The 20,318-nt window shown below is 52.7% G+C and overlaps 3 protein-coding genes across 5 annotated transcripts; 1 reads left to right on the top strand and 2 right to left on the bottom strand.

Annotated features, from left to right (window-relative positions):
- The first annotated feature begins 1,887 nt into the window (after positions 1-1,887).
- On the top strand, positions 1,888-8,933 carry Tnk1 (tyrosine kinase non receptor 1). Its single transcript, XM_036197653.1, has 13 exons — positions 1,888-2,064; positions 3,167-3,380; positions 3,529-3,599; positions 3,703-3,894; positions 4,011-4,166; positions 4,266-4,549; positions 4,812-5,085; positions 6,139-6,233; positions 6,563-6,727; positions 6,975-7,054; positions 7,609-7,928; positions 8,011-8,106; positions 8,188-8,933. Exons 2-13 carry the CDS (start codon positions 3,218-3,220, stop codon positions 8,299-8,301), a joined length of 2,010 nt encoding a protein of 669 aa, XP_036053546.1. The 5' UTR covers positions 1,888-2,064; positions 3,167-3,217; the 3' UTR covers positions 8,302-8,933.
- Plscr3 (phospholipid scramblase 3) lies at positions 8,912-13,785 on the bottom strand. Of its 2 annotated transcripts, none has more exons than XM_036197654.1 (8): positions 13,354-13,785; positions 12,971-13,139; positions 12,477-12,712; positions 12,347-12,389; positions 12,025-12,245; positions 11,687-11,848; positions 9,743-9,904; positions 8,912-9,559 (listed from the first exon to the last, which is right to left on the bottom strand). In XM_036197654.1, exons 2-8 carry the CDS (start codon positions 12,975-12,977, stop codon positions 9,503-9,505), a joined length of 888 nt encoding a protein of 295 aa, XP_036053547.1. In that variant the 5' UTR covers positions 12,978-13,139; positions 13,354-13,785; the 3' UTR covers positions 8,912-9,502. The 2 variants fall into 2 exon arrangements, with proteins under 2 accessions (XP_036053547.1, XP_036053548.1); XM_036197655.1 differs by having other exon boundaries at positions 13,522-13,785.
- Positions 13,786-18,943: 5,158 nt separating this feature from the next.
- On the bottom strand, positions 18,944-20,009 carry Tmem256 (transmembrane protein 256). 2 transcript variants are annotated; one of them, XM_036195148.1, is made up of 4 exons: positions 19,938-20,009; positions 19,588-19,619; positions 19,232-19,312; positions 18,944-19,135 (listed from the first exon to the last, which is right to left on the bottom strand). In XM_036195148.1, the coding sequence occupies exons 1-4, from the start codon at positions 19,969-19,971 to the stop codon at positions 18,992-18,994; spliced, it is 291 nt and encodes a 96-aa protein (XP_036051041.1). In that variant the 5' UTR covers positions 19,972-20,009; the 3' UTR covers positions 18,944-18,991. The 2 variants fall into 2 exon arrangements, with proteins under 2 accessions (XP_036051041.1, XP_036051040.1); XM_036195147.1 differs by having other exon boundaries at positions 19,887-20,008.
- Positions 20,010-20,318: the final 309 nt, after the last annotated feature.

Here is a 20,318-nt window from a genome sequence, read left to right as displayed (position 1 = left end):
GAACTCAGAAATTCACCTGCCTCTGCCTCCTGAGTGCTGGGACTAAAGGTGTGTGCCACCATTGTCCCACTCATTGTCGGCATCTTTTAAAAATGTCTTATTGGGGCAGTTTGAGGCCAGCCTGGTCTAAATAGTTCCAGAACAGCCAGGGCTACACGGAGAAACCCTGTCTCAAAACAAAACAAAACAAAAAACAAAACAGAGAAAAAAACCCAACAACAACAACAAAACCCCAAACAAACAAAAAGATGTCTACAAATGTCACTCAGCAATAAGAAGAGATACTGGCTGAGAATTTCCAAATCTGATAAAAATTGTGAGTTCATAGGGAAAAGAAATATAACACAATGCATAGAATAAATAGAAAAAATTATTATCAAGTCTGTACAAGAAAACAAAAATGCCAATGATATTTTAAAAGCAGGGAATAATGACAGATTGTCTACAAAGATCATCAGATCGGATTAGATGGACAGATTGCTTTACAACCAACATACACTGCACCTACTGTATGCCTGCGCTGTTCTGAGGACTTCAAACACGAAGATGACTAAGATAGGCCCATTTCCTACCCTGGAGAGCCCATATCGTACAAGCGCGACGGATGAACAATTGAAGCATGTCTAGTCGGAGGACAAGGAAGCGGTAAGAAATCGCACGTGTAGAACCGAAGTGTGATTTCCCTCCAGGGCTGGGACACCCGTGTGTTTCCCAATATACAGAGGGCTGTTACCACTAGGGATGGAGGGTGACAGCTCTGTGTTCGTGCCTTCCTCGGGACAGGAGGCAGGTCAGATAGTCAAGCCTTGAGGCTTCCTCTCTGGGACCCCAGAAGAAAAGGGGGGTAAGCATGATCCTCCTTGGAGTATCCTTCAAGATCCGAGCCCAGTGTGGTGGCTTACAACTTTCATCCTAATAGTAGGGAGGCAAAGGCAAGCAGATCTCTGTGAATTCAAGCATGGGCTACATAGTGAGACCTTGTCTCAAAAAAGCAGGGTGGGGGCTGGAGAGATGGCTCAGCACTTAAGAGCACTTGGTGCTCTTTCGGAGAACTGTGTTCGGTTTCCAGCACCCACTTTGGTGGCTCACGCCCACTTATAACTCCAGTTTTAAGGGATCCAACAGTCTCTTCTGGCATCTGTGGGCACTAACACACACATGGTGCACATGTAGGCACACAGACATAGGCTACCTAGGGGCTGAGTTATAGAGCAAGTGTCAGTGAGAGGAAAGGAGTCCCTTGGACCACTGAATGCTCCTCAGCCTCACTTCCTGACCCTGTTTAGGACCAGAGCTGGCTTTGTAACACTAATCCTCTGCCCCGGCTCTATTCCAAAGCGTCCTGTGCCTTGGCTTCCCTTCCAGAGTTACAAAATGCCTGTTAGGACCTCTCTCCTAAAGGCGGTGCCTATGTCCTGCTTAACCCACGTTCCCATACCTGGGCACAGCAGTAAGTGCCTACTAATTTGGTCAAATATTTGGGGAGGGACAGCATGTGGGACAGGGCCGGGAGAAAGATCTAGGGAGAGTGGGAAAGACTGCCAAGAAAAGCAAGCCGAGGCAGGTTAACGACGGCCTAGAGGCTCACCTGTCCAGCAGGTGGGAGGGGCGCAAGCCTGGGCGTCCGCCACAAAGGGCCACCAGGGAATTGGTCCTGGATTGCTCCGGGCCAGCTTCCAGGACCCGCCCTCCGCCGCCTGGGGTCCCGCCCTTCTCAGGATTTAATACCCGCCACTTGGGCGGCTCCGCTGCTGCCTCTTCCGCCTCTGCCAGGTGAGAGTCCGCACCTAGAAGGGGCGCCCGGGGCTGGGACCAGCAGGATCCCTTTTGGGGTGCGTCACTGGATCGCTTTCCCTCTCAGCGTTTCTTCCTGGCTGCCTCGTCCGGTTCCTCCCTTCCCACCCGTGGTGCGATGCAGGGTCTTTCTGGGCCTGGACTTTCACCTGCTCTCAGTTCCTAGGCCGCCTGCGGTGGCTCTCCGTGCCTCCCACCCCCACTTCACCCCCACCCGCAATCCAGGACTTCCTCGTGGCTGAACTACAGCGGGATCAGGGAGAGGGCCAGGTGTGTGAAGGAGAGTCTTTGGGCAGGCAGCCCGGACCCAAAGGCCTAGAGCCTTGTTTAATAATGGCTGGTGGGACTGCTTGGAAGCCAGCTCGGGCTGAGTGACGCAGAGGAGCACCTGAGCGCTGTACCTGGCGCTCAGCTCAGGTGGGTGTGGAAGGACCACACACCTGACAGCCTGGGTAGCTTTGTGAACGCTTGGCTACGGTCTTAGTCGTCAGTTAGCAGCCCAGCACAGGTACCTATTTAATTTCCAATGTTGTTCTTGCCTTGGGTGTTTAAGAGGCCATGACGCTGGGCGGACATCACTGGGGTGAGGTGGCAGTATATCCTCAGTATGTGTTTATGTGATCTTTGGTGTCTCAGATATGTGCGACGGTATATCTAGGTAGCTTTGATTTGTGGAGAAAGTGAACTGTTGCATCTCAAGTACACCTGTGTGAGGGTGTGTGGCAGTATGCCTGCATTTAATGGCAGTATATGGGAATGTTTTGGACTTGAGACAACATGTATCTGATTGCCTCAGGCATGTTTTATAGCAAATCTAGGTCTGTGTATGTGTGTGTGTGTGTGTGTGTGTGTGTGTGAGAGAGAGAGAGAGAGAGAGAGAGAGAGAGAGAGAGAGAGAGAGAGAGATTTGTGTTCAGCAGTGGGTGGGAGGCAGTGTACCTCATATCTATGTCTCCCAATGTGACTGAGGTATGGCGTGTTAGCATATCTGGGCATTTCCAGTTTGCCCGTGGTAGGTAAAATGAGGAAGGGAGATGTTTCTGTTGTATACAAGTGAATGTGTGCAAAGGTGTGGCTCAGGACTAAATGGACACAGTGTTTGAGTGTCAGAGGTACAGGGTCAGTGTGCCATATCTCTAAAGAAGGTGGCATAGCTGGACTTGGTAGCCTGGGCAGGCAGTGTTCTGAAATCTCAAGTGTGTGGGGAGCAGATTTCTCAGTCCTGGGGATGGGAGTCGGCTACCAGAGGCACGTGTGTATGTGACCGAGTTCTTCACTATCTCTGGTCTGCCTTTTGTGTACCCGAGTGTTTCTGATGTGCAGAGGGCGGCAGCTGAGACTCTGTGCTTTATGTCCTTGGTACCTGCTTTAGGCTACACATTTAAAGCAGACAGCCATCCTCCTTTGAGGTCCGACTCCAGACATGCTCCCTGAAGCCAGTTCCCTGTGGCTACTGCGGCTGCTCCGGGACATTCAGCTGGCTCAGTTTTACCGGCCCATCCTTGAGGAACTTAATGTCACCCGGCCAGAACATTTTGACTTTGTAAGGCCTGAGGACCTGGACAACATTGGCATGGGCAGGCCAGGTGAGGACCCTTTGCCCTGAGGCCCTGTAGCTTCCCCAGGACCAGCTGTTGGTCCTACTGTCCCAGCTCCAGACTTCTTGCCTGCCAGCTCTCGGCACTCTACCCACTCCCCACTCTACCCCAGCCCGCTAATTCTGGCCTTCCCCAGCCCAGCGCAGACTTGCTGAAGCCCTGAAGAGATACCGTTCTGGAGTCAAGTCTAAGAACTGGGTCTACAAGGTATGTGTTGATGGTGCTGGTGCTGCTGCTGCTGCTGGTATCTGGGGAATGGCTGGGAGGGTCAGTCAGGGTCCCCACACCTGAATTTGTACTCTTATTCCAGATCCTTGGGGGTTTTGCTCCTGAACAGAAGGAGATCACTCCACGCTCAGACAGTCTTCAGTGTCTCCATGAGCCAGAGGGGGGACTTAAGTGTCTGATTCCAGAGGGTGCTGTGTGCAGAGGGGAGCTCCTGGGCTCAGGCTGCTTTGGTGTTGTACATCGAGGGTTATGGACACTCCCCAGTGGTCAAAGTGTAAGTGTTCAGGGGCTTACTTCATCCAAGGTAACCAGCCCCCTTCGCTCTCCATCCTCTACCCTGGCCATGGCCTGTTACCCGGGGTGCTTGATGGTACTTCCCCCCACCTCCAGATCCCAGTGGCTGTTAAGTCCCTCCGGGTCGATCCTGAGGTTCCCATGGGCACAGAGCTGGGAGACTTCCTGCGGGAAGTGTCTGTCATGATGAAGCTAGAGCACCCACACGTGCTGCGTCTGCATGGCCTCGTGTTGGGCCAGCCTCTGCAGATGGTGAGCAGACACTGCCTTCCTCACAGCCCCAGGACTGGTGTGCAGCAAGAAAGACCAATGGGGCCACACTATGGCTTACATGGCACTGTGTTCCTGCAGGTGATGGAGCTGGCGCCACTGGGCTCCCTGCATGCGCGCCTGACTGCCCCAGCGCCCACGCCCCCACTGCCTGTGGCCCTTCTGTGCCTCTTCCTGAGGCAGTTGGCCGGAGCCATGGCGTACTTGGGGTCCTGTGGGTTAGTGCACCGGGATCTCGCTACCCGCAACCTGCTACTGGCCTCACCACGCACCATCAAGGTGGCAGATTTTGGACTTGTGAGGCCTCTGGGCGGCACCCGGGGTCGCTATGTCATGGGTGGGCCCCGTCCCATCCCCTATGCCTGGTGAGGGTCTTACTCTGATGGTCTGGCTTGAGGCATGGCTGGAGAGCAGCAGCCAGTTAGGAACTAGGGTGGGGGGGGGGGACGTGTTGGAGGTGGGAGTTGTTAGTCTTCCAGAGGAGGCAGGACAGAGGTATCATCAGGTCAAGACACATATAAAGGATTTCTGAGGCTGATGGGGCCGGGAGGGAATCAAGGCAGTGGGTGCACAGTGGAAGATGAGCTGGGCACACACCTAGCCACCTTCAACTTCGGTTTGCCTCAGGTGTGCCCCGGAGAGCCTACGCCAGGGAGCCTTCTCATCTGCCTCTGATGTGTGGATGTTTGGCGTGACACTGTGGGAAATGTTTTCTGGAGGCGAGGAACCCTGGGCAGGTGTCCCACCATATCTTATCTTACACCGGCTGGAGAAGGACCGAGCCAGGCTGCCACGGCCTCCTCTCTGTTCCAGGGCCCTCTACTCATTGGCCTTGCGCTGCTGGGCCGCTCACCCCGCAGACAGGCCTAGCTTCTCCAACCTGGAAGGGCTGCTTCAAGAGGTGGGGCTCCCCAACTCTGCACACACACCGCCTTTCTTCCCTTTATCCGCTCCCCCAGCGTTCCATGCATAAGATAAGCATGTCTTGATGCCTGGGCTGGAACCTGGAACTCAGCTATGAACCAAACAGATTCGGTCCCCTCCTGCAGCAAGTTTGGAGTCCTGAGGAGGCAGCTAGGGGCTACAGAGATGTGGCTAGAAGAGGTGGCATTTGCTTCTTGGCCACAAAGGAGGCTCACAATAGAGTAGTAGGTACTCACAGGTGCTTGACCAGCGAAGAAAGTGAAATTCTGTGTGTCAGGGCAAGTGGAAGTAATGAGGCTGTAGGTGTGAGCGGACCTTCGTCATGGAGCGTTTTGAAGACTTGACCAATGTGATACACTCTGAGGTGCTGTACAGGTGTCCTCAGTCCCTCATTTTGTCCTGTTTAGCAGCTCCTGGAGGTAGTTATTCTTAATCTCTATTTCACAGACGGGGCAGTTCATCCACTGATAGGTCAGTGACATATCTAAAGTGGAGGTGCTGAGAGTGGCATTGTCCACGTGACTTCAGAGCTAAATCAGGCTATCTACTTGTTAAGGCAGTTTGGTCTTCACTGTGAGGGCACTTGGGAGCTGTGGGGAGGGTACGGATCAGAGTCATCATTTCAGTTGAGCTGGGTTGGAGAATGCTAATAGGGATGTTACTAAGAGTGGCTGGGAATTGAGAGAAACAGCTCCAGATCAGAGTGGACGCAGAGGACCTGGGGAGGGAGGAAATGCCCGAGATGTGTGGGAGACGAATGTGGTGGGCTTGGGTGTGAACTAAAAGACGTGAACAGGATGGCTCTCCTTTGGTCCCCTTAAGTGGAGGCAAGGTTCCCCTTTGTGGTTTCTCGCGTCCCATGTCCAGCATGGCATGGAGTCCAGGTCAGCAACCCTACCCCACTTCGGGGTAGGCACAGAGGACATACCTCGTGCACTTAGCTGATGGATGGATGCCAAGGAAGGTCCTTTCTTTGTCATCCTTGTGACTTAGACTGAAAGCCCAGCCACATTTTCTTCTGTCTCCGCAGGCTTGGCTTTCTGAGGGACGTTGTGTGAGGGAGGTCACAGAGCCAGGTGCTTTGCGGATGGAGCCTGGGGACCCCATCACTGTCATCGAGGGCAGGTGACAACTTTACATCCCCTAAGCATCCCCAGGGGAGGCATCCTCCCGTCTTGACTCCCGTTCTCTCCATGTTTCTCCATCTCCTTGAATCTTGGTCTCGTGGGTCTTTTTCTCTCCTCCCCACTGTGCCCCGAGCTCCAGCACAGTCCTACCCTCCCTGCTGGAGCCCTGCCTGGCTCACAGTGCCCTTTTTGTGTTGGAGAGAAAAAGGCTTCCCTTCCTCCAGGCAGATGTGGCCACAAGACGCACAGCTTGATGAGCTGAATGTGGCCCAAGACCAGCTGCCACTCTCCCTGCTCCCATCCCTTCACCAGCCCCTCTTCCCACAGCCCCGACACCACAACCTGGAAGGGCCAGAACGGCCGCACCTTCAAAGTGGGCAACTTCCCGGCTTCAGCGGTGACACTATCTGAATTGGGGGGTTCGCCAGTCACCCATCCAGGCCATAGAGGCCCCCCCACCCGAGGAGAGAGATGCCGAGGAAGCATAGATGGGTGAGACACTGCAAGGGTGGCGGAGGCAGAGTGGGGTTGGAGGGACTGACCAAATCTAGAAACTTCTCTGGAAGAAAACCTGGGAATGGGACTAGCGTGATCTTGGAGTGTAAGAATGGACTTGCCCCCAGCTCAAGCTTCCCCTGTGGGTCTCAGCATGTGTGGGACCCATTTTCTTTTAGGGGTGGGGAAAGGAGGTCATGATGTGGGTGAGTAGTGGAGGATGAACTAGATCACTCTTTGACAGGGAGAGAGAAAAGACAAAGTTTCAGGATCTACCATCAGCACAAGGCCAGAGAAGGAAGGTGCCCCTGCAGAGGATGAAAGGTGAGAGTTTGCTACCCAGGGTCTCGGGAACAACCCTCTGATTCCCCTTCCCAACCCTGAACCCATATGTTTGCATATATACATACATGTTTTCCTTCCTCCAAATTCCATCTTTAGACAGCCTACCTTTACTACAAGATCTTTTTTTGGGGGGGCAGGGGGTTGAGACAGGGTTTCTCTGTGTATCCCTGGCTGTCCTGTCTCTGTAGACCTGAAACTCAGAGATCCACCTGCCTCTGCCTCCCAAGCACTGGGCTTAAAGGGGTGTGCCATCACTGCCTGGCATACTTTGAGATCTTAAGAAATTGGAGGCACCTTGATGTCCCCACTGGACAGTGTCTCCTGGTCTGGCCCCAAATACTGTTCTTTGGATCCCCAGCTGCTTCGGTGCCATTTGCATACCTTTCCTACTGTCCCACCTAACACAGAGACACCTGAGGACAAGGCCAGCTAGTTTACCTAAATATTCTTTCAAAATCACGCAGCTCAGTGCACACAGACAGAGAGCAGGAAGGTAGGCCTCCTTTCAAGTTGTTTCTTTCTCAACTCTGAAGGCATTTCCAAGAGTCTGGAGTCAGTTTTGTCCCTGGGCCCCCGACCCACAGGAGGTGGTTCAAGCCCTCCTGAACTTCGACACAGAAGGGCTATGCCCCAGGGACTCCCAGACCGGCCTCCACGCCCACCAGACCTGCCTCCCCGACCGTCTTTGGTCTCCAGCTCTTCTCAGTCCATCCAGCCCCACAAAGCACGGCCTCCTTGGCCCAAAAGAGAACCCTCACACAATCACCGCACTGGAGTACCTGGAACCAGCAAAGCCTCGGTCCCTTCTGGAGGCTCCCTTTCAGACCCCGAGTGGCAGAGGAAGATTGTAGAGGTGAGGTCTCCACTGAAATGACTTGGGGTTCAAAGGGCGTATAGGCAGGGACAAAAGCTAAGCAAGGCTTTGTCCCCCACAGGTAGAGCTGAGTGTACATGGAGTCACTTACCAGGAGTGCCAAGTAGCACTTAGAACCACCGGGGGAGATGTGGCTTCCGCCATCCGGAACCTCAAGGTAAAGCTAACCCCTTCTCCGGTTCCCTCTTCTCCTGCTCTGCCCCCTGGTGGTCAGCTGCCTTCCTTTCTGCTTCCACAGGTAGACCAGCTCTTCCACCTCAGTAACAGGTCCAGAGCAGATTGTCGTCGTATCCTGGAGCATCACCAGTGGGACCTGTCAGCAGCCAGTCGCTACGTCCTGGCGCGATCCTGAACTCTGCACCCTTGGGGATGGCTACCAGCAGGGAGAACCTGGCCCACTTAGGGCCTGGCCTTATGGGACCAAACAGAACCATGAGGTCTTGACAGAGGCAGACTTCACACCAAGGGAGATCTTACTTGCTGTAAGGAGGCATAGGAAGTATGCAGGGCACTGGGGCAGGCACTGGGGAAGTGTTTCCTCCATGCCCTGCTCCGTGGCCTCTGAGGGCCTAAGAACCTTTGACTGGACCAAGAAGGATCTAGTCCACTCTGCCCACCACATTCACAATCGAATAGGACTTGGAAGAAAGAAAAGCTGCCAAGGAAGCCTCTCCTCAGACTACGACCAAGTAGCTGAACTGGCCCATGGAACAACCGTTGGCACCATCATTAGCTACCTCACTATGGGGCACCCGTCTTAGATATGACTCGGGCTGTGGCCCAGACTGCTTTGGTTTGGCCCAGAATCACCATGGGTGATAAAGACTAAGTTTTTGGACTCAAGGACGTTTTTCTTTAATGCAGACGGTGTAGACTATGAGGCGTCAGCTCTAGCCCAGCGGCTGCCATCTCCTCTGTTTTATTCCCACCAGTCCGTTCTTCGTCCATCACATACATCGTCCAATGTTTAAAAAAGTTGCAAAGTTTATGAGTACAATATACAAAGACACAGCCTCCTTCCTGCAGCAGGGGAGGAAGGGGTTACCGGTTAAATAAGGCACAGGAAGCTACAGAAAGCACCAGCGGGCCCAGGGGGTTAGGGAGTTGGCACTGGGTCCCAACCTCCACAGCTGCTAATGAGGAGGCAGGGGTCCCTCAAGGTGCCCCAGTCTGAAGCTAAACTGACATAGGAGTGGCCTGTCTGCCATCTTTGGTGCTGCTGGCTATTTACCCACCAGCCCTCGTGTGAGAGTCCTGGATACCACAGGCCTCCTGTGCAGGGGCCCTGGAGGAAGGAGTGGGAGGGACTACCGGGAGACGGTAAAACCCTGTGAGGAAAGTTCTCATACATACTCCTCTGTGGGCCATGGCCACGGGTGAAGGAGGGAGGGGGGAGGGGGGCAAAGGGACACAATGGCTCTCAACCACTCAGCCACCTGTCTGCCCGCTGCAGTGTATACCAAGGAAGGGGTTGCCTCAGGAGGGAAAGGCCAGGGCAGGTGACCATCTTGAATTCTGGATGAGGCGATGGTCTCCTCACACTGAGGTGGCTTCTAACTGGTGATGGCAGAGGGCCCAGCGCCGCCTCGCTTCTCGAAGAACATGTAGTCCTAAGGGAAGGTCACAATCAAATGGGAGATCCGGCTGGGTCAGTGTAGCCCAGCTAGTATGACTTAGCTCTGGACCTGACCCATCATCCATGGGACTAGCCTTCTAGGAAGGGTCCAGGAAGTAAACAGCTTCAAATAACAGGAAATGAGAAGCAGGCAGAAGGGCAGGGGCAGCCCACTCACGATGAGGAACGTGGCTCCCAGGAGCACGGCCTTCACTCTTACATCCAGATCTACTGGGAACTGGATGCCAAAGTCGTCAGCGTCGGTGAGGGTTTCTCGGAGCAATCCTCCCCACTGCTTGCTGATGCGGCCCACGCTCCGAGACTCGTCCTTAGTTTTCACCTGTTGGGAGAGAAGGAGGATCCAGCTGGGAAAGTGCTACTCATCTCTCTCACCTCTACAGTTGCATGAGTTAGTGGTGGAGACTGTATACTCAGTGAATCCTCCCAATAGCGTTGGGTTCCCATCCGACGGCAGGGGAAACATGCCCTGGGTTACATGAATACACAGTGAAGATTAGGATTTAGATTCAGATCTGTTGCTTTCCAAAGGCCATGCATGGCATAACTGTATTCAGGGATAAGTGACCAGCTGCTAGGCTTGCTTTGGTTACCAGTACTCCTGACACCCATGGTTGGTGCCCTATGCAAAGTATGTGCCCTGTGCAAAGGAGCTCGCTGAGAGAGGGCAAAGGGAGGTGCCAAAGGTCCTCCCCACAGTGTGCTTTCAAGCCTTTCCAGCATTGCAGATGAACCTCATCTAGAGGCTAGGCAACCCTAGCGGACAAGGTGCCACCGGGCAGCCTCTGAGGACCATGATTCCCACTGGCCTAAGCTCAGCAAGAACAAGCCATGTGGAAGTCAGTGGTGACTCAGTGACTTCCTGGTCCAGAACTGAAGTAGTTTCCTCCTACATCCTGTGCATCCTCTTCCCACCTTGTCCTGCAGCTGTGGGGAACTTCCTGCAGCCTAGTTCTGAACTCAGCAAGGTCGTCTGCTACCAACTCTGCATTCCCGAGGGCACAGATCAAGTATGGGCCATTCAAAACTGTCAAAGGGACCCTGGCTCCCTGAGAACCCCACAACACACACTTTCCCATCCAGGGATCACACAATTATCTCCTTTCCAACTAGTTCTCAGGAAAGCAACTCCCTCTGACTACAAAGGTGACTCACTTTCTACAGACAACCCGAGGTGAGGCATCTCTACGGGACGAAACCTGTTGTTTCTCCTTTATCTGAATGGAGAATCATCCTTTAAAAAGCCCAGTCCGTGAGGTGCCTCTGTCTTCTAAGAGCCAAAGTTTCCCAAGCCTCATTCTGAAATCCTCACCGCTTAAGTTCTTCTGTCTCGGATTGGTCGGTGAGGAAGACATCACCTGGACTTCAGGTTGGACTGGTCATTTGGACTTCTGGGTTTGCAGGACACGCTAAGGGTTAAATTACTGCAGGGTGCTGACAGATGTGCCCACCAGCTACACGGGTCCAGCCCATGGCAAACTTAAACACCGAAGGAAGACTAAAATGTCGGTCCTCCACCTTAGATCTAGGCTGGCCTCGGATTCACCCCCAGTTCCCCTACACTCAGCCTTGGCCTGAAGATGAATTTTTGTTACTGTTTCAGATGGGGTCTCTCTATAATAGTCCTGACTGTCCTAGAACTCACTATGTAGACCAAACTGGCCTCAAACTCACAGAAACCATTCCTCTGCCTTGAGTGCTGGGATTAAAGGTGTGCATCACCACGAAATCTTTTTTGATGTGCTTTTACAGGCTCACAGGACCATCTCACCTTTGAATGGAAGAAAACAAAGTACCGTAGTGATTATAACAGATTTGGAATTATCAGATTGAGGGTCTTGACCTTAATCCAGCCATTAGTATATAAGCTACCATCTTGTTTTTCTAATTACATTTATTGGGTGATTGACTATGTGTGCTCCATGGCATGTGTGTAGAGACCAGAGGATAGTTTGCAGGATTTGAATCTCTTGTACCATATGGGACTCACAGCTAGAACTCAGGTTGTCAAACTTGGTGGCAAGTCCCTTTACCCTCTGAGCCATCTCATCAACCCCCATCTTGGTTTATGAAGAACCTAGGGATTGCTCCCTATTTATAATACCTCAAAGTTGGTGTCTGTACCACAGCCACAGGTCCAGCAAGGCCCCACAACTCGAAGGACAGTCTGGCGATCAGCATCCAGGATGGAGAACTTAGGAAGGAAAGGATGCCAGGTCTGCAGTACATGGCCAATGGTGGTACCAGGTGGAGCCTGCACTTCCATCTGGAGATGGAGGCAGACAGGGTCAGTGTCAAGCCAGGATACCTCGGCCAGAGCTCTTCATTGGTGCCAGCTGTCTTCTGACTGTTCACTAAACTTCCTACCGCTATTAAAGCCACAATTCTTTCTGGGCCGCTCCCCACACTGCTCACAACCACCACAAAACCTGCCCTACCCACCTCCTGAAGGCCACAGGGACAGCAGCTGCAGCCACAGTGAAGTGGGCGGAGGAGGCGGAGCACCTCGCGGTCCCCAGGGTCCGCTAGGCGGACACGAAGTGGCCGGCGGGCACCACAGCACAGACGGGCACAACAGTTGCTTTCTTCGGCTGCCTGACCAAGTTGCTGTCCGGTCCCGGAGCGAAGTTCATACCTATTACAGGTCTCCCAGCCTAGGAACGCTGTTAAGGGTAACATGCTGAGGCTCAGAGGCCTCACCTGCCCAAAAGCTCACCATAGCAGCCAAGATCGTGAAGCCCAACCTGTTCCTCCTCCCACTCACTTTCCACTCGTTCAGCCTTCTGATGAATGAAGATCTGATCAATCTGTAAAGAGTTAAGAGCAGCGTTGACCTTATCCATCAGCCCGAACCCTATCCATCAGCTCCCCCAGCCACCCTCCCTCCCACTCACCTGCACTAGGAATTCGAGGCCAGGAGGCACCCCAGGCAGTGGCAAGAATGGAGCAGGAGACCCTGGGGCCACCGGGCCTGGCGAGGGGAAGAGAGCGAAGCCCGGCGCAGAGGCCGGCACCTGGGCAGGCACTGGGACCTGTCCGGGTCCAGGATGCAGGGCAGGCTCTGGATACCCAGCTGTCACGGGGTAGGGAGGTGGGGGCGAAGGGGCGTAGCCTTTGGGGGGTAAGTAGCCTGTAGGGGAGCAGGGGTAGGTGAGAAAGTTACCTGTGGCCTCATCTTCCTCTTTCTCAGCCCAAGGGCCAGGAGTACCCGCGGGAAACATAAGAAGAGGCAGAGAATGATGGGGGGGGCAGGGCGGTGGCTCCCCAGGAGGAAGGGAGGGCCCCACGCAGCCAGTCTGAGCACATTCCTGGAGAATGTGTTCGACACCCGGCACCCAAGTTCGTGAGGGGGGTGGATAACGCAGACCCCAGCCTAGCGCCCACGTACCTGCCATGGGGAAGGGGAGGGGAGCCTTGGGCTGTCGGCGTCCGGGAGGCTTAGTTCTGGAGTGGAGACAAGCTTGGGAACAGCCAGACAGACACAGACACAAAGACGGACAGGCAAAGGCGAAGAGGCAGCTGCGCCTAGCGCAGGCCCAGGGTCTCTTGGGCGGCGCCTATGACTCGGGGAGAAACCGAAAGTGTCAGCGGGCGGGGCGGGGTACCTGGGACCCTGAATTTCCTTAGGGGCCCCAGGACCGCCCCCTCCCTTTGTTCTCCCATTCTCCGCGGAGATGGCTGTTGGCAGACGGCAGGACAGATGGACCTGCGGTCAGACAGACGACCTGACCTCGAGGAAGGTCTCCCTGACCCTTCTATGGTCCGGCTCACCTGAAGCCCCCAGAATTAGCCGGGGGGACCACGCACTCCAGGGCTCACAGGCTGGTGGAGGCGGGCTCGGGATCTGACCCCACCCCCGGGTCGCCTAAGCCCCGCCCCCGGTCCGGGCGGGGCGTCTGCGCAGAAAACAGGCGCTTCTCCTCCCCCGGGGCCGCGGACCTTGGACCTTGTGCGCCTGGCTCGCCGTGGGCCCGCCCCTTCCGCTCGGACTGCAGAGGCGTGGAGACCTGGGCAGGCGGAGGGGACTGCGGCCCAATCCCTACGCCGCGACCCTAACCTTCTCGGCGGGCGGCTGTGCTGCCTCCCCAGCGCGTGGCTGCTCGGGACCCCGCGATCCTCCTGCCAAGGGCGGGTCGGGCGTCGCTGACGCAGCGGAGCACCATTCACACTCTCATTGGCTTCCAGAGTTGGCTCGGCGTTCTCCTCCTACCTCAGGGCGACCTCGCTGTGTTCTCTCCCTGTCGCAGCGTTGACCCACTCAGGCACCCCTCCGTTCAGGCGCACCCATTACACGCGTGACAGGCTGCCAAGAGGTGTCAATAATGAATGTGCGTGAGATGAGGCCCAGGAAGAAAAATAAAACACGCTTGAACAGAACAGGTCCCCATTCCCCTGCAGAGTGGCACACGGTTGTAATCCCAGCACTTGGGAAGGAAGAGGCAGGGGGATAGCTACAAGTATGAGGCCAGTCTGTTCTATATAGCGAGTTCCAGAACAAGTCAGGGCTATAAGAGCAAGACTCTCAAAAGACCCCCCTCCTTCAAAAGAAGAAAGCATAGTTATCTAGGTAGGTGTGGATCACGTCCGAAACTGCAGCACTTTTGAAGACTGAGGCAGGAGGGTCACCATGAGTTCCAGGTCATCCTGGGAGTGAGACGCTATTTAAAAACAAGCAAAACCAAACCAGCCCACCACTTCTGCCTGGGGCTTGTTGTCAATTATATATATATATTCATATATATATTTGAGCTGAGGATTGAACCCCCGGCCTTGCGCTTGCTAGGCAAGCGCTCTACCACTGAGCTAAATCCCCAACCCCGTCAATTATATTTTAATGTCTGAGATGAGGTGCAGACACAGGAACTCTGAGAATTCTGGCCTTTATTGTACAGCCCAAACTGAGAATTACTATATTAGAAGAACTTGGGAGCTGGAGGCAGGCGAAGGCAAGGAGGAGGTGCCTGCAGAAATCTGGGCATAATGTGATGGATCGGACCAGAAACCAGGGCAGTGGCACTGGTGGTGATGTGCATTTGAGGAAACATGACTTCATTATGGCTCAGAGATAGGCTGTAAGAAAAAGAGAATTGGAAGGTGAGTCACTTGGCTTGGGAGACCCTTCAGCACAGCAGAGATTCCCGCCCCCCTTGCTCTGATCAGTCACTTATTGCCTACACATCGAATCCCTGGTCTCATGTATCTTCTCCCTGTTGACTTGTTACTTCCAAGATCCTGTTCCTTTTCCTTTGGTGACTCTGACTAAAGCTGAAAACACAGCAGATGAGCTGAAGCCTTAACAGTTTCCAAAGTCTAAACCAGCCCACTTCAGTGAAAGACTGAGCACACTGGCCTGGAGGGTCTTCAGACCATTGCTGAAGTCTGCATTTTTTTTTTCATTCCTTATTTTGTTATTTTATGTGTATAGGTGTTTTGCCGGCATGTGCGTCTCTACACCAGGTATATGCAGTGCCAGTGAAGGTCAGAAGAAGACGTTGGAGCCCCTGAAACTGGACTTAAGAGTCGTGAGGTGCCGTGTATGTGCTGGCAATCAAATCCAGGTCCTCTGGAAGAGCGGCCAGTGTTCTTAACCACTGGGTCACCTCTCGAGCCCCTGGAATTTGTATTTCTTGGTTTTAGAAGAATTTAACTTTGGGAGGTGATAAAGGAGCCACAGCTCACCCAGTTTAGTTTACAACTACATATGCAGAACAAGTTCATTTTTTTCTTCCCTTTCTTCCTTATTTCCTTCCTTCCTTTCTTCCTTCTTCCTTCCTCCCTCCCTTCCTTCCTTCCTTCCTTCCTTCCTTCCTTCCTTCCTTTCTTTCACTTGAGGCAGGGTCTCAGTATGTTGCTCTGGCTGTCCTGGAATTAGGACCAGGTTAACCTCCAATTCACAAAGATGTATCTGTCTTTGCCTCCCGAGTGCTGGGATTAAAGGCGTTCACCATTATGTCTGGGTATGTAGTTCATTCCACTAATAACAAACCTGACTACAGCCTGGCATAACGGTACATGCCTTTAATCCCAGCACTCGGGAGGCAGAGACAAAGTCAGCCTTGCCTACATAGTGAGTTCTGCTCAGCTAGGCTACACAGTGAGAGCCTGTCTTTACAAAAAAGAAACAAGAAACCTGCCCCTGACATAATGACATAATGACATAATGACATAATGACATAATGCTCAGGAACTGTCTCTATTCTTATTATCAATATCATCTTTACAGTGCGCGTGCGTGTGTGTGTGTGTGTGTGTGTGTGTGTGCGCGTGCGTGTGTGTGTGTGTGTGCGTGTGTGTGTGTGTGTGTGTGCGCGTGCGTGCGTGTGTGTGTGTGTGTGGTGTGTGTGTGTGTGTGTGTGTGTGTGTGTGTGTGTGTGTGTGTGTGTGTGTGTGTGTGTATGGTGGTAGGAAGCCCATACAGCTAGTCAAGTGGTCTACTCAGCTATGTTCCAGTCCTTAGCTTCTATTTTGTTTCCCTGTCCAGGTTTATCACACTGACCTCCATGGTTCAGGCACTCTCTACCTGATCCTGCTTTAGTAAGATGAAGTCCGTACTGTGAATCACTTGACAACCTAGCTGTGGCTTGAAGCCTGGTGAACCAGACCCCACCTTTGCTTTGGGCTCCCTTCAAATGATGTAGTCCAGTCCCGTCGTGGGAAACTGACACACACAGAAAGTGCTTCAGCCCACAGACCCATCTCTTGCTCCCACCCATAGGTTCCATATGTATGCCCTGGGTGCCTGGGCCCTTCTGGGACAGCTCCTGGAATTCTCTGACACTAATGCCTGCAGAGGCGTGGAGACCTGGGCAGTCGGAGGCTTGGTGTGACCCTTAAAAATTTTGGCAAGCCAGGCTTGTTGCTCAGGCCTATAATTCTAGCACTTGGGAGATGGAGGCAGGAGGAACAGAGATCAAGAGTTCAAGGTCATCCATGGATACACAGCAGTTCTGAGGCCAGCATAGGCCACATGAGTCCACCTCAAACGGACAATTGTGATTTCAATAAGAATGGTCCCCATAGGCTCATATATCTGAACACTTGGTCCCCAGCTGGTAAAATGTCCAGGAAGAATTAGGAAGGGTGGCCTTCCTGGAGGTGGCATTTCATTGGGGACAGGCTTTGAGGTTTCCAAAGCCCACACCATTCCCAGTTAGCAGTCTGTCTGGTGCTTGTAGATAGGGATGTGAGCTCTCACACTGACCTAGCACCAGCCTACCTGCCTGCTGCCTGCTGCCATGCTGCCAGGCTGCCATGCTCCCTGCCATGCTGGTCATGGACTCACACCCTGAACCTGTAAGCCCCAAATAAACTCTTCTAGGAATTGCCTTGGTCATGGTGTCTAATCACAGCAATAGGAAAGTAACTAAGACTCAAACCAAACAAAAGCTGTTAACATAGGCATCTGCAGCCCAGAGCTGCTGTGATGGCTCAGCACCTAAAAGCCCTTGCTTTGCGAGCCTGAGGACTTGAGTTTTATTCCCAGAGCCCATGCTTGAAGGAGAGAACCAACTCCTGAGATTTGGCATTTGATCTCCAACTCCATACACATACAGTAATAATAAATTTAGAAAAGGAAAAGGAACCTGCAGCTGAGCAGAGACCAGGGTAGGAAATAAAAATCCTAGTCTTAAAAGTATGCAGATACAGTGGGGCAGTGGGGGCGCACACCTGTAATCCCAGCACTTGAATGGTACAGGCAGGTAGATCTCTGTGAGTTTTAAGCCAACCTGGTCTACAGAGTGAGTTCAAGGACAGCCAGGGCTATAAAGAGACGCAGTCTCAATGCCCCCCCCCCAAAAAAAATCAAGAGTTCAAAAATCACCCTCCTCTAGATAGGGACCTTGAGGCTAGTCTAGGATACAAGAGACCTTATCTCAAAAAGATAAAATCACATACACACACACACACGAGCCTAAAAGGATGACTTAAAACCTACTCACTTGCTACTGTACTGCACAGAAGAGTTTAGGCAACTTACCGCCTTCTGTAAGGCCTGCACCCACCATCTGGGATCTCTAAGTCAGTTCCTGGATGCCACACTGTCCTTACTCCTGTTCATCAGGTTTTTCTCTTACCTCAGGGACTTGGGGTTGCTTCTTTCAGCCTGCCTTGCTAGCTATCCCTTTTGCCCAGAATACACTTCTCCCGTTTGGCCATAGTCAGAACAGGACATCCAGTATGCAGATACCGCAGCTGCCACCAACCTGGACCTAGAGCACCTTATTTTTTGTTTTCAGAGTCTTGTTATGTAGCCTAAGCTGGCCTTAAATGTGTGACCCTCCAGCCTCGTTTTCCAAGTCCTGCACTTGGTACCACATCTAGCTTTGTTTTTTAAAGCACAATTTGTATAATATCAAAGTACACACTTTATTTTCTGAAGGTGTGTACTCAGAAAAGTGTATGGACAGTCCCTAAATGACAGGCATTTTAGGTGATCTTGTTCAGTTCTTATCTTTTTGGTCCTACTTCACTAGGTCCTCCTTGGCGGGTGGGGTCTTCCCATCAGAGCCAGAGCGTGCTCCACTGCCCAGCTGTTTCATTTCTTTCCAGGCTATAAATGTTAGGTCACATCTGTCTTGCAACTGTGTGTGTGTCTTCTGCTTCAGTTCACCATGAAGCCACACAGAAGACCCTTGATGTTCCATGCCTTCCCTTTCTATCAGTCTCCGTTCACTGATGCCCTCCACCCGAGGGCTTCTTTAAGGCCATCTCAAGCTTTTCTGATGTCCAATACATCACGCTCTGCTTCTGTTTTGAAGTTTATAACATAGCTTACAACTAACCACATGGCTGTTCTGTCTTGCCTGGGCTCTCCCTTCCAGATTGTGTGGGTGTGTAACACGTAGACGCTGTTGAAAAGGACAAACCGTGGAAGAGCAGGCCTAAACCCCACCATTTTCAACTAGCCAAATTCTACTGAAGCTGGGTGTGCATGCACACCTGTCACCTCAGCCATCAGGAGGCAGCTGGGCATATAATTCAGAGGAAGAGGAATTTCCTAACATTTCCAAGGCTTCGGGGTCAGTCCCTGGCACTGGAAAAAACCTTTCAGTGAACTACACGAATGAATTTACTAAAATCCACATTCCCATGCGCTCCTTAGGTAGGAAGCTGCATTATTTCAAGCAGTCTATATGAGCTTTGCCCACCAGTGCCACACACACCTTGTAAAGCACAGAATTCCAGAACCAGGGCTTATTTGTAAGTCTGAGGAATACAAAGAATTCAAAGGTTGACTCTCTACCCTCCCTTGCTCAAGGTTAAATGAATGAAGACTCCAAAGTTCTTTATTTCTTTATGTGCCTTTGTCTTTTAATTTATTTTCTGCTTCAACAACAACCCCCCCCCCCCCCCCCTCACCCCACCCCATTACCCAGAAAGCCCAGGACTGGCAATTAAACAAGAGACCTCAAACAGCCAAGGCAAGCCAGCCCAAGATTAGCAGGCTCCCTCCAACAGGACCCAGATTCTGGATGCTAGTGTCTCCACTCAGAGCCTGGTAGTAAAAGCTGGTACAGAATAAGGTAGTTCCAGAAGCTAGCAGTAGTCCTGCCTGAAAGAGATGAAAAACAGAATACAGTATTTTAAGAACAAAGCAGTATGAGAGATTGATGGGGTTTGATCAGAATTAGGCAAGGGGGCTGATTACCCAGAGAGGCTTTCTGCAATAGGGTACCCCTAAAAGAGCCAGGCTGTGCAAAAAGTGGTGCTTGTTGGCCTTGTCAAAGAGCTGCAATGGGAGGAAAAAAGGTAGAGAGACGTTGTCTAAGCAACACAGGAGCCCAGGAACCTGAAGTGGCACACAGGACCGAAGTCCACTCCTAGCACACACCGCACTCTGAAGTCCCAGTGTGCTGCTCCCCCAGGTCCCCAAGCCACAGGCTTGCAGCCCTTCCCATTCATCTCCCCACCCTCTACTTTCAACATCTCTACCCTCCAGTTTAAGGACACCCAGATATTTCGCCTGTAGTCCCGATTCCGGGAGTCCCAATACTATTACTTCACCTCCTTCCCGTACGCATCCGGAAATTGGGCGCCTGTGGACAGAAGCAAAAGTTATCAGATGTGTTTCAACCTCGACCGTCCCAAACCCCGGAGAACCTACGCAGACACCAGTGAAAACGGGCATCCCCAGAAGCTCCCCATTGGTGGAAATAGGTGTCACTGAGAAGCTTTTGCACCCACTGAAAAACTGGACTCCAAGGGACCTCTATTCCATAAGAGACAGAACGCTTCCTATAGGTTCCTTCCCGCACCAGATCCCAAAGATCGCCCCAGCCCAGTTGCATCCCTCGTCCCCTGACCGTGTGCCCCGTAGGTGGCCAAACCCAAGGCCCCAGCTCCGGACAAGGCACCTAGGCGGCGGAAAGCAGACCCTACCACGGCCATGGCTGTGGGTGGTCACGCGCAGAACCAACACCGCCCTGGCCACCCAAGAAACCAGCCAATCCAGATTGCCCATGCAAATAAGGTCCAAAAGTACCCAATCAGAGCTGGGTTCATTTCAGTGCCCCGGTTCCTTCTACATACGCCTTTGTAAAACTTCTGCTGAGTGGAGAAGACGTCTGGCGGGCGGAGAAACTAGAACCAATTAGGAGCGGAGGAGCGGAGCAGTGGGAGGCGAAGTTGTGGGCGGTACTAAAGGACTTGCGTCACGGATTGGCCCACTTTCCAAGTTGATCGCCTCTTCGACACCCCAACCCCACACCTCCAGCTAATTTGCAAAGATATCGGTC

Source organism: Onychomys torridus, chromosome 8, assembly GCF_903995425.1.
Source record: "Onychomys torridus chromosome 8, mOncTor1.1, whole genome shotgun sequence".
Classification (NCBI taxonomy): Eukaryota; Metazoa; Chordata; class Mammalia; order Rodentia; family Cricetidae; genus Onychomys; species Onychomys torridus.
This window is presented reverse-complemented; position numbering and strand designations above follow the sequence as displayed.

Bases quoted from the DNA above. Each gene is read 5' to 3' on its own strand.
- Tnk1 (XM_036197653.1), top strand. From the start codon at position 3,218: ATGCTCCCTGAAGCCAGTTCCCTGTGGCTACTGCGGCTGCTCCGGGAC. The intron at 4,550-4,811 runs GTGAGGGTCTTA...GGTTTGCCTCAG, and splicing joins CGTCCCATCCCCTATGCCTG to GTGTGCCCCGGAGAGCCTAC. The intron at 8,107-8,187 runs GTAAAGCTAACC...CTGCTTCCACAG, and splicing joins CCGCCATCCGGAACCTCAAG to GTAGACCAGCTCTTCCACCT.
- Plscr3 (XM_036197654.1), bottom strand. The intron at 12,390-12,476 runs GTGAGTGGGAGG...AACTCTTTACAG, and splicing joins GCCTCGAATTCCTAGTGCAG to ATTGATCAGATCTTCATTCA. The intron at 11,849-12,024 runs GTGGGTAGGGCA...CTCCATCTCCAG, and splicing joins GTCCCTGTGGCCTTCAGGAG to ATGGAAGTGCAGGCTCCACC.
- Tmem256 (XM_036195147.1), bottom strand. From the start codon at position 19,971: ATGGCCGTGGTAGGGTCTGCTTTCCGCCGCCTAGGTGCCTTGTCCGGA. The intron at 19,313-19,587 runs GTGAAGTAATAG...CTCCCATTGCAG, and splicing joins CGGATGCGTACGGGAAGGAG to CTCTTTGACAAGGCCAACAA. The intron at 19,136-19,231 runs GTAATCAGCCCC...CATCTCTTTCAG, and splicing joins ATTGCAGAAAGCCTCTCTGG to GCAGGACTACTGCTAGCTTC.